The sequence below is a fragment of the Phalacrocorax carbo genome, chromosome 14, assembly GCF_963921805.1.
Source record: "Phalacrocorax carbo chromosome 14, bPhaCar2.1, whole genome shotgun sequence".
Classification (NCBI taxonomy): domain Eukaryota; kingdom Metazoa; phylum Chordata; class Aves; order Suliformes; family Phalacrocoracidae; genus Phalacrocorax; species Phalacrocorax carbo.
Window position 1 is genome coordinate 5,952,259 of NC_087526.1, and position 14,329 is coordinate 5,966,587.

The 14,329-nt window shown below is 44.5% G+C and overlaps 1 protein-coding gene across 2 annotated transcripts in view; it reads left to right on the top strand.

Moving 5' to 3' along the window:
* The window catches only part of CDH4 (cadherin 4), a 516,102-nt gene that overhangs the window by 486,809 nt on the left and 14,964 nt on the right, over nt 1–14,329 (top strand). For both annotated transcript variants that reach the window (XM_064465346.1, XM_064465345.1), the window contains exons 9-11: nt 3,974–4,159; nt 9,501–9,754; nt 13,185–13,327. In XM_064465346.1, the coding sequence (XP_064321416.1) occupies nt 3,974–4,159; nt 9,501–9,754; nt 13,185–13,327 (583 nt within the window). The remainder of the gene's footprint in view (nt 1–3,973; nt 4,160–9,500; nt 9,755–13,184; nt 13,328–14,329) is intronic.

The following is a 14,329-nucleotide window of genomic DNA, read 5'->3' on the forward strand; positions in this document are numbered from 1 at the left end:
CATCTTTGTTAAATACCGTGCAGAAAAGGTAAACCGCTGGCTCGCATGCCAGCACCTGGTCGGCAGTATGCCCTCAAGCATGGCGGAGCTGTGGGTTAGTGTTCAGGCTGGGGGTCTGCTCACACGGTTTGTGTGGGCAAACGCAGCCCTCTCTGTGCTGGGTTCCCCGGCTGCACGTCACGTCATATCCAGAGCTTGCTGCGTAACGGGGCCTGGCAGCAGAGCAGCGAGAGACGGGGCACCCCGCGCCGCGTGCGCACGGGTGCTCGCTCACCCTCATTTCGCCTTCCCGTGACCTCGGGGACCTAGAGAGGAGATGCAGCACTTCGCAGCAGTCATAGCTGTCGGGGGAGTGAGTCTAATAAGAGGACTAAGATGCCCTTACTCTTCTAAGTTAATCCATAGCTATAGGTCATAAAATACTCTATTTCTCTAGGCAATTCAGCCCTCATAAACAATTCTGCCTGTAACAAACGTTGTGTCATCATTAGCAAATCTTGGAGACAACATAAAAATATTTTCTGCAGACATTCGTGTGAACAAGTCATTGCTTTCACAGCTTTTTAGCAAAACCAGCTAGAAAAAAAGTAAGAACAATGGAAAAAAGGAATTCCCTTCAGAAGGAAGCCTGAATAATTATCTTTGTATTCATCCATCTCAATTCCACACCTCCCTAGGAGTGGCTGCAGTGAGCTAATTGGTTTTACTCTGCTGAGCGTGGCTTCACCGCCCAGACTCCAGATTTATTGCACAAAGTCAAGTCATTGTGTGAATTCATCATTTGTCCCCCCAGATCAATCCCTTTTTCCTCCGGAGTGATATTTGTCTGCATGTTTATATGCTTTCAGGTACCAAGTGAGACAAAAGGCAAACTCTGGGATTAACCAATTTTAGTATAATCTGATGCAACCTGAAAATCAGAATGGATTATTACCTTTTCAGCAAAACATGACTTCATGAGGACTGAGAGGAGGACTTTTGCCAGCACAGGTTTTTACAGGAGGGGAATTAAAAAGACCTTACAGAATTTCAGGATTTAAGAATATGCAAGGTTCAGAACAAATCCTTATCTCAGAAGGGAAGTGGACTGTGTAACAATCAGCCATAGAAGTCCAGGTGAATGGTCTTTAAAAAAGCACTCTGGAAATTAAGGACTTCAAATGCAAAAATTGAAAGTGAAGCTAAATGAATTATAGGGGAATACAAGTAAATGCTGCAAGTATAGGTCAAGCACCGCGTTATCAATCCTATGTTTACTTCAGCAGCTCCTCCATTGCCTATTGTTTTGCCTTGTTTGAATAGATATGCTTCTCTTCATTTGAAAATCAATTGTAATTCTATGAAAGGGAACTTACAGCACAGGGAATGCTGCAAAGCAGCACAGTGAAAGATGGCATTGCTTATTAGCCTAAATTACTCCAGGGTAGGGAGGGAATGACATTAAAGAAGTGTGGGTCGCTTTGAGCTGCCATCCTTCCTTTAGCAGATGTAATTTAATGTCATTACTTAATTTTATTAAAGGTAAAGACAATTGTGGACAATACATGTTACAGCATTTACTTCTTATAATGATAGTGGGGGAGTGTTAGAAGGAGGAAAGACAGGCTCCAGTTTGGATTCCCGATAGCTGCTGATCGGCAGCTGATGAAAATTGTTCTGTTCTTCTTGGTGCATCTCTCCATGATTTGCTTCTTAACCTGAATAGCTTTGGGTGGCTCTTTCGATTTCTGTGTTTGTACCCTGTTCTCATCAGAAAAATACTTGGCTCTATAAGCATAAGAGATGATATCCACCCTCAATGCTGCAGAGGACTGATCGTTCCCTAACTATACCTAATGGGTATCAACAATTGGATGATCTCCTGGATTGCTCAGTATGTGCAGAGCATTGTGATTTTTATCCTAATGAAAAAACTATACAGACAGTTACGGTCTTCCTCCAGGCTTTATACTGAGATGCACTTGTGTATTTCTAATTTTTTTATATATGTCATATTTTAAAATATGTCTTGTAGCAAACTTCATCACTGTGAGCCAAAAACGGATGTTGTGATGGCTTTTACAGAGGCTGCTGTAAAATCTGTTGGTGATTGTGTGCGATGTTTCCATGTAACCCAAAGTCACTGGCAGAACCTGGGTTATGATCTACTAGAGGTGTTCAGCAGCCTGTAGGACTGGCCCTCTTAAATGTCTTAACTACAACTGATAGCTTGCTCTTGATGAGTTAATTCTGTTTGGTTCTGCAAGGTATAAGCCTGGTAGTAATGGATGAAAAACTGTGGCCCTAGGTCAAAGATTTGAGGTGGTTGCCCAAAGTGCTTAACTCCTTTGAAATTACAATACGATACCCTGATGTTAGCGGTGCAGCCATCTCCTAAAAGAGACTGGGGATTCATAAACTTGTCACTGCTGGCGTGCCATACAACATTAATTTAATGTAATGGGCAATAACTAGAGTGGATTTAGTAAGAGACGATCCTACTTAACTAATCTCCTTGAGTTCTTTTAGCAGATTTCAGACAAGGTTGATAATAGGAGTATGCATATGACATAATCTAATGGATTTTTCAAGAGGCTTTTGATAAATTTCCATATGATATTTCCCCTGCTTAAGCTGTGTGCCACAGAGATTCCAAATTGGGCAAGAGAATGGGTAAAAAAATCAGTAAAATCATGGGAAATAAAGAGAAAAGAAGAGCTGTAGCGTGTACTGGAACTAGAATTATCCCACAGCTTCCCACTGTTCTTCCCCAGCACTCAGCATGGCTGGAAAGAGATGCCATCTGCATTCACTAATGAAAACTTGTTAGGACAGGTGCATAACAGAAAAGAGGGCAAAATGCCATTCAGGATACCACTAAAGGGCAAATTTAAAATTGCGTTAACATAAGGCAGATGGAATATTTTTGCTGTCAGTGGTGGAATAATATATACTAAATATAAGTGCACATAACTGAAAGACTCCAATGGATGGGTATGGGTTAGGAGTGGAAAGGGACTCTTGTGCTAACAAAGGAATGATTTATTATCATTTACATAACCTGGCATTTGTGCACACCAAAGGCCAGATTTTCAGAAGTGCTCTGCTCCTGCAGTTTGGGGCCAGGATTTCAGTTGCAGACTCTGAGCCAGCCGCTCCCATCTTTTCCCCAGTGTTCAATTTGCCATATGTCAATCAGAGTGTTGATTTGCAAGTGCTGCTAATAGGCGATGCTGAGAGATGAGGACGGTTGAAAATTTGGGAATGTGTCTTACTGGCAGCTTTTGAGCCCCAAACACTGGAAGTATTCACAGGCCAGGATCCCTGATCAGCCGTGTGATAAATCAAGGACTGGAAAGCAGAAAAGAATGCAGCTAATGCATCAGGATATGCCTGAACTGGACATGCTCCAAGAAAATCAGTGCTAAATGAGAGAATTAAGCACCAGGAAAGGCTGTGGCAAAATCACAAGAAACACTTTAAATAATGAGACAAAATCAAATCAAGGGCAAGAAAGAAAGAAATGAAGTGAAGTCACTGAAGAAGCAATAAAATGCCATCACTGAAATCTGAGAGAGGCAAAATACCTCAGGTTAAAGAGGCATAGTTATCTCAAAAACTGCACATTTAGTCTGCCGTTTTTACCTGGTGTTGCCAATTAACTCTCTGATTGCTGTAACCGAACGATAATATCATGAACATTTTTTGTTTGTTTACTTCAAGCATTTGCTAAAACTTGGGCAGTGGCTGGGTGATAGCAGATTTGTTCTTCTTTGGGCTGAGGGGGGACACTAGACTTTGAAAGGTTTGGAAAAATATTCAAAGTAAAAAAATAGGAAAACCAAAGGGATGTGTTGCTTATAACATATAACCCCATGGGTCCTCTTCATGGGACTGATCTCCCAGCCAGTGTGCTGCTGTAGATGAGAGGGGAGGTAGCCATGAGGACCGACAGAAAGCTCCCACCGTGACCGCTCCTGTCTTTTATTTGCAGTATTCAGGAGAAGTTCCTGAGAACAGAGTGGAGGTTGTGGTGGCAAATCTGACAGTGATGGACCGGGACCAGCCTCACTCCCCCAACTGGAACGCCATCTACCGCATTATCAGTGGAGACCCCTCTGGCCATTTCACCATCCGGACAGACCCTGTCACCAACGAAGGCATGGTAACCGTTGTGAAGGTAGGGGGAAACCAAAGCAAATCCATGTTTGTCACCCTTTCACCTTGCTAAGGCCACAAGTTTTGGCAGAAGCCTGCAGTTATTTCATGCCTTCTCTACCTGGGAATGTGAGTGCTCGAATCTGTTGTTTCCCATCTCTTTCTCTGCAGGAGTCCTGAATACTTTTACTTCAAGTGTATTCCACTGGTTCTGGGTTTCCCAACTCAGCCTAGCTCGCTGTAAGCTTTCATAAACTCTTACCTGCTGAAGGCTCTTCCCAGCATCTGAGCCTGACCTCCGTGTCCTGCTCCTCCTTAGCTTCTTGAGCTCTGTAAGATGGAATGGTGCCTGGGCTGTGCAGCCCTGCCCTGCCTGGCATGTTGGGCAGAGGCTGCACCTTCTCCTTTTTGAGCCAGAAGACTCCCCGTTAGCTGTGTGAATCAAGGGTAGCATTTCACTGCAGGGGATCAGTCAAGTGATCTTCTGTGAAAGCAGGGAGTGCAGGAGAGATTTCAGGAGCAGTGAATTTCCTGGTAACAGGAAAGGAGAGGTTTTCCTCTGATTGAGTTGCTTGGCAGGAAAAAGTTGGAGAATTTTTCCTAGTGTCGAGCAATAAACACAGAGTGTGGGCCAGATCCTCAGCTCAGAATAGCTCCACTCAAGTGAAAGCCACTCCCCTGGTTAGATCAGCATTGGGTCTTGTCCAAAGACTCTTAGAAATAAGACTGGAAATATCCACTGTCCCTTCTTTCCTCCATCCTTTCATTTCAGCGTTAGAAGAGCTAGAACCTTCAAGGTACCTGCAGCAAGTATGAAATTCTGTTTCCCTCCTTGCCTGCAAAGAATATGATTTTACTTCCGTTTGAGCGTTCGTTTCCCATTCAGTTACTGAGGCCAGCAGCCCAGGCACTGAATGCTTCTGAAGTCATTACACACAGTCAGAACATAACCGGATCCATTCAGCATTCACGGAATCTCTTCCCAGATAAGATCCCTATGGATGCTCCCTCTGGCTACCAAAAAAGTGAAGGTGTCATGAATAGGCTCCTGTGATCTGTAGCTTGCACGACACGCACTGTGCACTGCGCCTGAAAAGGATGGTACATGCTGTGATGGGCAAAGCCTGCATCTTTTGATAAGTCTGTCCTTCTCTAACAAAAAGTTTTAATGATCAACTTAGGATGAAACACTAATGTTTAAAGAGCAACATGATTAAGAATAGCTCTGTGTTGAAAAAAGAGCCCCGCTCCCTTGTAGCTAATAAGTCGCAGTCATTCTTAATACTTACAGTTTGGATATTAGGCAAAATGACATCAGTGAAATGCCAATGAGGTTACGCTGGTAGGAACGTGTGAGCTTGTGAGCTTGTCCTGTTCTCTGACCCTTGGGCTACGTGTGTGTGTCTGCAGATGCCACTTTGCTGAAACTTTAAGGGAGAGATCATCTTACCTGCTAGATGGTATTTCAGCAGGGTCCTTTTATTTATTGCTCTGTAATGACGGTTGACAGCCTTATCTGGTGCAGTGTTACAAAACTTCTTCAAGCTTAGCAGTAGTTCTAGACACGGTGTGTATATGGATGCATATATGTATGAAAGTATACCCATAACTATATGTATATATTTTCTGCTTAGACAGAAAACATTCAACAAAGTAGAACGCAACAATTTAACTTCCGTTGACATCAGCAGCCAGTCTAAAATGGAAATGCCAACGTTTTCACTGTGAGCAGGGGAGCACCCCTTATTCTTAGTCAAGTAAAGTGTCACGGCTGTAGTTTAAAGGCACATCAGAGTGAACAACAGGGGATTTGTGTGATCATCACTGCTACACAAGAACTTCTGCATAATTAACCATCCCTTATTCAGAACTTGCAGGCAAAAAGCAGGGCAGATTTGTCAAGACACCATTGAAGCTGGTGTTGACTTTCCGCTGTTATGTAACTCACAGTGATCACAATGCAAAGAACCACATGAAAATCCTATCTCGTCAAGCTGAGCTCAAAGCTTGAAATTGCATTGAATGTCTTCACTATATAACCTCACCTGATCCTCCTGGGCACCCAGAGTTTCTTACCCTTATCAAGCCGGGAGGCTTTTTGGTGTATTTTCAGCAAGGAGAATGAGTGAAATTGCTTGTGATTAAATTTTCATGGTGAAGAAGGGAAGACTCTTAGGATTCCACAGTCTTCTCTGAAATATTTTGTTCTCTGTTAATAAGTGAATATGCTTAAAGGTTTGGTGAATGTATGCACGTCAAACTGGGTGGCCGGTTGGAGCTTGTTCTTAGTGGTATGGGAGCAGCCTCTTGCAGCTTTGATCCCTGGTGTCGACTGAAAACACAGGTATAAAATTAAGTCAAGTAATGAACCTTTTATACAGCCCCTACATGGCTGGATTTTCATGTGAGTCTTTGAAGCCGCTTATACATAACTCCCTGCTGCTGCAAGCAAAGGGTTTTGCATCTGGGCTACAGCAGTCACAGAAACAGTGCAGAGAAGGGCATTCTGTGAAGGCATTCCACTGGCAGTGTAGGGGATGAGAAATGGAGGGCCAGAAATGCTTCCAAACCAAGAAGCCCTTTGGAGTTCAGGTGATGCTCGTGGGGACCATTTTGCAGCCACTGTCAACAAAACCCCATCTGCAGCTCCAGTCCAATCACCAAAAATGTAACATTTCCTTTTTCTCTTCGTGCCTTTCCAACCCATTTCCATAACTGTGCAAGACCCTAATCTTCAAAGAAAGCCTTGATCGTGGGGAGAGAGAAACTCCTCACTTGGATGAGACACCGCAGAGTCTGGAGACAATCTCCAAGAGCAGCAGTGGCTGCCCTGTGGCAGCTGGCTAAGTAAAATGTTATTATAAACTCTGCATGGATCAGAGCTGTGAATTTATAATGGAGATGCTTCCGAAGCATCCGTTATTATTTGCCTCAACAATAACATACGGAAAATTTGTTCTTTTCAGTTAGAAGTACCTTGAGAAAAGGGGGCCACAAGGCAAGCCCTTGGCTTCAATCTGCCGCATCCAGGTCGGAGAGGCTAGTGAAGGCGGAGGATGTGCAGCATCTCCAGGGGAATGTTTCAGAGCCATTTGTGCCAGATTGGACACTGAACATCCAACAAGGGCTATTTGCAAAGGTGCTACTTTTTAACATCATGTCACGTGCTTCTTGGACATGAAATTAAAAAGTAGGTGACAGTCCAGCCCCTCCTTGTCCCAGATGTAGAGGCTCTGTGGGCTTTTGCTCCTGCTGTTGGCTTAATCAATATGCAGCATTTTCAGAGAGATGTCTGGAGATGGAAGGGTTTAGTGCACTGTGAAGAACATGGTGTGCTCTGTGCACCGTTGTCCTCAGAGGCAGGCAGTTCTAGGAAGGAAAAGTATGAACTGTCCTGGTAGAAATTGCTTATTATGGTGTGAAAGAAGTTCGTCTTAAGGCTGGACTGTGTGTGGCTGCAAGGGGCTCTGGTCCCACTGGGGACAATAGCACAAACACTGCTGTGAAGACACAGGCTCTTGATTTTACCTATTTTTTTCAACAAAACATATGAAATGGAAGTCAGATGAGCACAGAAGAAAAGGAGGCAGATCAGCTCTCTCTTGCAGACTCAAGCATGGTGGACACCCTGCCAGCACATGGCACTTAATGCCTCCTGGACAGTCTGTGGGATGGGCATTACTGGGTGATCCCGGTCCAGCCCTGCTCTCTGCACTGCTTTTCTGCAGTCCTGATTTTGTTGCCAGAGGAGAGGGAAAAAAGCTGAGTAAGCAGCTCTACATTTTGGGTGGGGGAAAACCCACTCCCTTGCATCAGGCCACATCCCAGCAGATATGTGTGTGGTCAGTGAGTCCTGTGCATCGTCGGGCAGGGAGCCCAGTGACTTCCCACATCAGTTCCCCTCTGGAGCTGCTCAAATCACCCCCCTGGCTCCATCTGAGCCCCTGAGGGGAGGGGCGGTGCAGACTGGCTGTGAGCAAGGTTAGCAAACAGGCCAGCACACACAAGAAAAATGAAGACTGGAGGAATATAAATTAGGGGGGTGTGAAAAGAAATTGAGGAAATGCATTAGTCAAATTGTTTCAAGGCCTTGAATAGCGTTTAAATGGGAACTTTTACCATGCATCTTTTTTGAATGCAGTACAAGTCCGTGAGTCAGTGCTGGTGGGTGTACTGGGAATCTTTATGCTTCCTTTTATTTATTAAATGTTGGCCCTGCCTGTCAGAAAACCATTTAGCAATAGGAACATTTGCACTTCAATCGAATAGCGATTCCACTGTTTTACCTTTTGCCCCTGAAATTTGTTTCTCTCGTGTAGCCTCCTATGATTTCATTTCTCTCCTGACAATACTGGGTTTTAAACAGAACATGGAAGCCAGATCTTGCTGATGTAAATCAGTACAGCTCTACCGAAGTCAAGGTAACTGTGGCGTTTTACATCATGAGAGTACGCTTTACAGACTCAGCACTGGAGAAGGTATTAGGGAGAATGGTTACGCTTCTAAATTCATGAATTACAGCAAAGCATTTTTTAACAAGCAGAGGTGTGAGCCTGCATAACTCAAGCCTCCCTGGCAGATGATTAGCAACTTCCCTCATAATAATTAGTGGGATGGTTTAGAAATTATTATTATACTGCGGTTCAGTCAGTTGTGCCAGCAAAGGTTTTTCACTCCTTCTGGCTCCTAAGACACCCCGTCTTTATGTGCGTGTTGAAAAGAGATCTGTGGCCACCCAACAGGATAATACATCTGTGGGAGTGTGCAGGCACCCTCGGGAGATGCAAGAGGATGAGAGGTCCCGCTGGAAGGACCGCCTGGTTAACCAGGCCAGGCGTTGTTCCTTGCAGCTCCACCTTTGCTTATAAACTCGCCTAAGAGGAAACATGAAGAGCACTTCAGGCTCATGAGTCTGCATAGAGTGTCCTAGTTACTTAGTCAGCAGCTTTAAATGCTAATAGGACTGTTAAGTACCTGTCCAGTCCCTCTTAACAGGCTCTGCCTGTTGCATTTAGAGCAGCCCTTGGTGGATTTGTTGATTCAGTGCTCGACTAACCCAGGCAGGTTCTTTTCTGGAAATCATTTAGCATTGGAACAAAACATAAGGCAAATCCTCCCTGCTGTTTGTAATTTTTACTTTGTGGGGGTTTTTTAACTATTTGACCCTCCAAATACTGGAAGGCCAAATCTTCCACTGGATTGAAGCTGGTCTGGATTTACACCTTCAAAAGAACTGAGCTCAGGAGGAAGTGAGATGAGGCAATGACTTTGATATCGTCTGCCTTCTAAATCTTGCAGCTTTCAGCCAGAAGGTAGAATTTATTCTCTGCTTGGCTCTATACTTGCTTGTTTGTTTGTTTTAGGCAGTCGATTACGAGATGAACAGAGCTTTCATGCTGACAGTGATGGTCTCAAACCAAGCTCCCCTGGCCAGTGGCATCCAGATGTCCTTCCAGTCAACCGCAGGAGTCACCATTTCGGTCACAGATGTCAACGAAGCACCGTATTTCCCAACAAACCACAAGTTAATCAGGCTGGAGGAAGGGGTGCCTACAGGAACAGTCCTGACAACATTTTCAGCAGTGGATCCTGATCGCTTCATGCAGCAGGCAGTAAGGTGGGAGACCAGGCAGCCAAGTGAGCTCGTGTACAGGAGGGGGATTTCAGCTGCAGAAGTTTGGGGAGCAAAGCAGCTGAAGCTAATTCACAAGCTAACTGATGTGATATGAGTAAAATGCTTGTCAGGGACTGGCACCCTCAGTCGAGTGCATGCAGAGTGTCCTGCAAGCTTGTAAACTCACAATCCTCCCAGCTCCAGGTAAGCCAAGCTCTGAGCAGCTGATTCCAGGAGGGCAGACAGAGTTGGATCCCATGTTACTGGCTTGCAGAGGAACATTTTGCAGCTTCGAATGCAAGCAGTTGATAGCAAGGGATCCCTGTGTTGCTACAAAGACAGAGGTCAGGGCTGCTTTGTACTATCTTTGCCTTTTCAAGGATGCTTTGGTCTATGTTGTTCATGCACTTTATAAACACAGACATTTAGAAAAAGACAGCTTTGATATTTCTGTTTTACAGAGGGGAAACTGAGGCACAGAAAGGGCTAGGGCTAGATTTCCAAAGGGAATGACTGGGATTTTTAATCATGCCTTTTGTTGCTTCCAGAGGATTTAGGTTCAACTTGGCTTAAAAAATGCAGTGCGGGAGGAGCTGTCAGCCCGTTCAGAGCAAGGCTCGCTTGGTAACAAACAGCTGCTGAATTAAGTTGCTGTGTAGTTAAAAATTGCCCAAGCAGTCAAACACCCATGTACATGCCATTGGTATTTGGTCTTTATCTGACTAATGCCAGTCCATATAAAGCACCCCAGCAGCCCTTGCCTGCTCTGTAGTCAGCCAGGTTTGTTCTGACCTTCCCTTTCCATTCAGACCTAACCTCCCTGTTAGCTGCTTTCCCTATGAATGGGATTCAGCTGGCAAAATTTTAGCCTTCTAAAAGTCAGATGTTTGATCTAAGCAGTTTAGGATTGGATTAAGTCCATGCTGCAACCGGTAGGGTGTCGCTGGCTGTGTTTTGTCTCACCTGGGCAGACTGGGGATGCCGACTCGCACGCCTTCCCACTGGGAAATACAGAAAAGTGTGTGTGAAAATGAAAGTCCGTGTGACACCTTGCACAAGTATTTCAGCCTCCCTCTGTGCAGATGGGAAATGTGTTTCGTGCTCTTGGATACTTCTACACCCACATAATTTTGTTTCTTTTTTTACTCCCAGTCTGTAAGGACTGCAGTATTTTGGGCAAAACCTGAGTGTACGACATGACCACAGCTGAGGCAGCTTAAACTTCCATCAGATGTGACATTTCATGTCAGGAAGAGTTTGAAATATTTCACCTGGCACAGAGCTGTCTGGTCTAGAAAATGATAGTTTATTCACTGCCTCATCTTGTTGCCTTTAGACAGGTATTGTGACTTTTAAAGAGAGAGACCGTCCTAACTAACAAGCCAGCTTTTCTTACATTCTTTTTGAAATATTGACCTTTGAAGGGTCTTTATTTCCCTGTTGTCTGTACCAAGGCTGGTTTTCAGAGGAGAGGACAGCTCATTTCTGATTGTATACTCCCTCTAACCTGGAGGTGGATGATCTGTAATCCCAATAAGCATCTGCCATTTCTGGGAGAAGAACCAGCTTTGCTGAGCCGTTCCTGCCATCACACAGTGCATGTGCAGGGTCTTGTAAGACTTTCTGTGAATATGACAGGCAATTACTTGAGTTGTTTTTTCCTAGGGCTTCCAGGGCACACATTTTGTGTATCCACCACCACTTCATTTCCAAACCCAAGTACAATCTCTTTTACCCCCTTTTCATCAGGACAGCCCAATGCCAAGGCTTTGCAAGAAGCGGTGGGGCGTTGCTGGGGTCCTGTCTGGGTGAGCTATGCAAAGGATGTTTTGTTTTTTCTTCACAGTTGGAATTGGTGAGTTGAGAAGATACCCAAAAAGCTAAACCTACAGATCCATGATAAGCACTTCGCACAGAGCGGATCCAGCTGCTAGAGCCTCGCATGCAGTTTGCAGTCTCACTTTAAATAGTCTTTGATGAAATAGAGTTTTTACGAATAGAAGATAAGGAAGCAGGAGCATCCCCAGTAAGGCACAGCTTGGCATGGCCAATGTCACACCTCAAGTTATCCTCATTAGCCACAGACACATTCACAAAGCCAGCTTTGAAACTGGATCCCTGGTCATTTAGCAGAGAAAGGGCAGGAGACTCACAGCAGTGATATTAAAAAGAAATGAAAACATCCCAAAGAGTCTAGCTCCATGAAATGTAATTCTTTCCTTTGGCAGGGGCTTGTGCAGCTCTGTGTTGCTTTCCTGCTCACATGGATTGACGTAGCTCAAGTTTCACTTTGAGTTTCAGCTTCAAACAGCCCATTTCTGGAAAGGAATATTCACCAGGAGCCAGAAGTTCTCCTGCCTGCATATCTAACTATAAAAAACTTATATAGAACTATCAGCAGGTCTGAGTTACCCATGAAATAAGCTCAGCTTTTGTTTGCTTATTTCAGTAATTTATCGTTTGTCCATTTATTAGCTTCCAGTTTAGGTAATAAGGGTCCATCTCAACTCAGACTGTACAAAAGTGAAAGGTAGAAAGCAAAAGCAATGACTAAAAACCGAGAAAACAAGCAAGTGAGAAAGGCAAACAGAACACATTGATCTGGAGAATGTGGAAAAAGTTCACCCAGAACAAGCCATGTTCATAGCTGGCTGCGTAGGACATGAACAGACTTGGGCTATGAGTTGACTGAGTAGCTGGGAGGTGAGTCTGCCGTTGGGTCCTTCCAGCCCAGGGCGTGCTGGGGACTGCCAAGGGAACCCCCTTGTCGCTGCTCTCTTCGATTCTCCCACGTACATAGGATCATCTTACCTGCTATTTCAGGAACATAAAAACATTTCAGGAGAGCAGACCTGAAACTGCTTCACCCTTGGGTCAATGCCTTAATACAGCTGTGAGTTCCCATTATAGTGTCCCCAAGGCAATTGCTGATAAAGATATGATTCTGATACAAAAGAGTGGCCTGAAAACTGCTATTCTTCCAATGTGGTATTTCCCAAACTCTTGTTCATTAGTGATAGGCAGAAAACAGGAATATCCTGGGCTTAAAGCAAGAGCTATTTTATGAAGTGCAATGTTAGGAGAGAGCAGGAATCCATCCTCTAGTTCAGGCATACCGATGCAGTGGTCACGGCAGGCCCCATTCTCCTCAGCTGCAGAGACCTCGGGCTGTGTCCACTTCCAGCAGCAGGAAGCTGGCATGTAAGTGGCACTTAGTGGAAAGAAAAACCTTTAAAACGAAAGAAATAGAAAAATTGAATAATTGTAGAGGTCAAAAACCAGATACTCAATTAGCATTTTGTTTGTCAACAAAACCAGTTATCCAAAGGTCCTTTGAATCATGGGTCAGGAGTCCAGAAAAAACCTTATTTCAAGCAATATTAAGGATATGTCAGTGAAGAGACTGCTATGTATTTATTTCCTTTCTCTGTAGATACTCTAAGCTGTCAGATCCTGCAAACTGGCTGAACATTAATGCCACAAATGGTCAGATCACTACTGCTGCTGTCCTTGATCGAGAGTCAGACTACATTAAGAATAATGTCTACGAGGCCACATTCTTGGCGGCTGACAACGGTGAGCCCAGGCTTCACATTGTTCATGCTTCAATAAGACTCTAATGTGATGCATTAAGAGAAATGATGCCCTGACAGAGTTGTCAGTATAAGTTATCTTTTTCCCAGGTTTTTATGGTCAAAATGTGAAAGTGGGATGGGAAATTGCTGGAGTAAATTAAATGTGCACAGTATACGGAGAGTGTTATTAAGGGAAAGGGAGGGCAAATGGAAAATCGATTTGGGGAGTTCAGTGTAGTGGTGTAGCCTGAACTTAAAAACATATCAAAGGGGTGTGCTCTCCAAGGGCTGCCAAACACACCAGTCCTGGTAATCGTCCCAAAGGTGCTGATCAGAGCATCCAGGAAGCCTTTCCTCAGGAAACCAGAAATAATTGGAGGGGATGGCAGGAGGGTATTAAAAATAAACCAGTCCTTTGAACTGCTGTGGCTTTCATGAAACGTGTCTGTCCGTCTGTCATTGCAGCTAATCTCTCTCCATCCGCTACCATTTCTAAAATGGCCAGCCATCATCAGGGTGTCTGGATGCTGGTGTACTTTATTATCAAAGTCACTGAGGGCAGTACAGATCCCACGGAGAAGCCCTGTTAAGGCTTCCTCTCCTCTACTCATTAAAGATCACACAGCACTGTCGGTAAAATTAACACTGTGAACCTCAGCGCTGGCCTCACTCAAGGGCAAGTGGTCCATTGCTGCTGCCCTGGGTTTCTCTTCCTAATTCTGATTCGGAGTCGATGACTTTTTTGCTAACCATGCCTAGATGTGGCCATGCTGTTATTTCATTCATCGGTACCTCCAGCTGGAAAAGGCTCTGTGGAGGGTGCAGTAGCTTGCCTAGGCAAGGAGACGGCCTTCCTCCCCCTCTCCCACCCTCACCTTCCCCCTGCAGGGTGCTGAGTACTCCCATCAAACCAGAGCCAAGCTTCAACATCAAAATTAAGTCTAGGCTTGGCTGAGCACCTAAGTATATTGCTCATACCCTGTAGGTGCTTTCAGGACAGTGT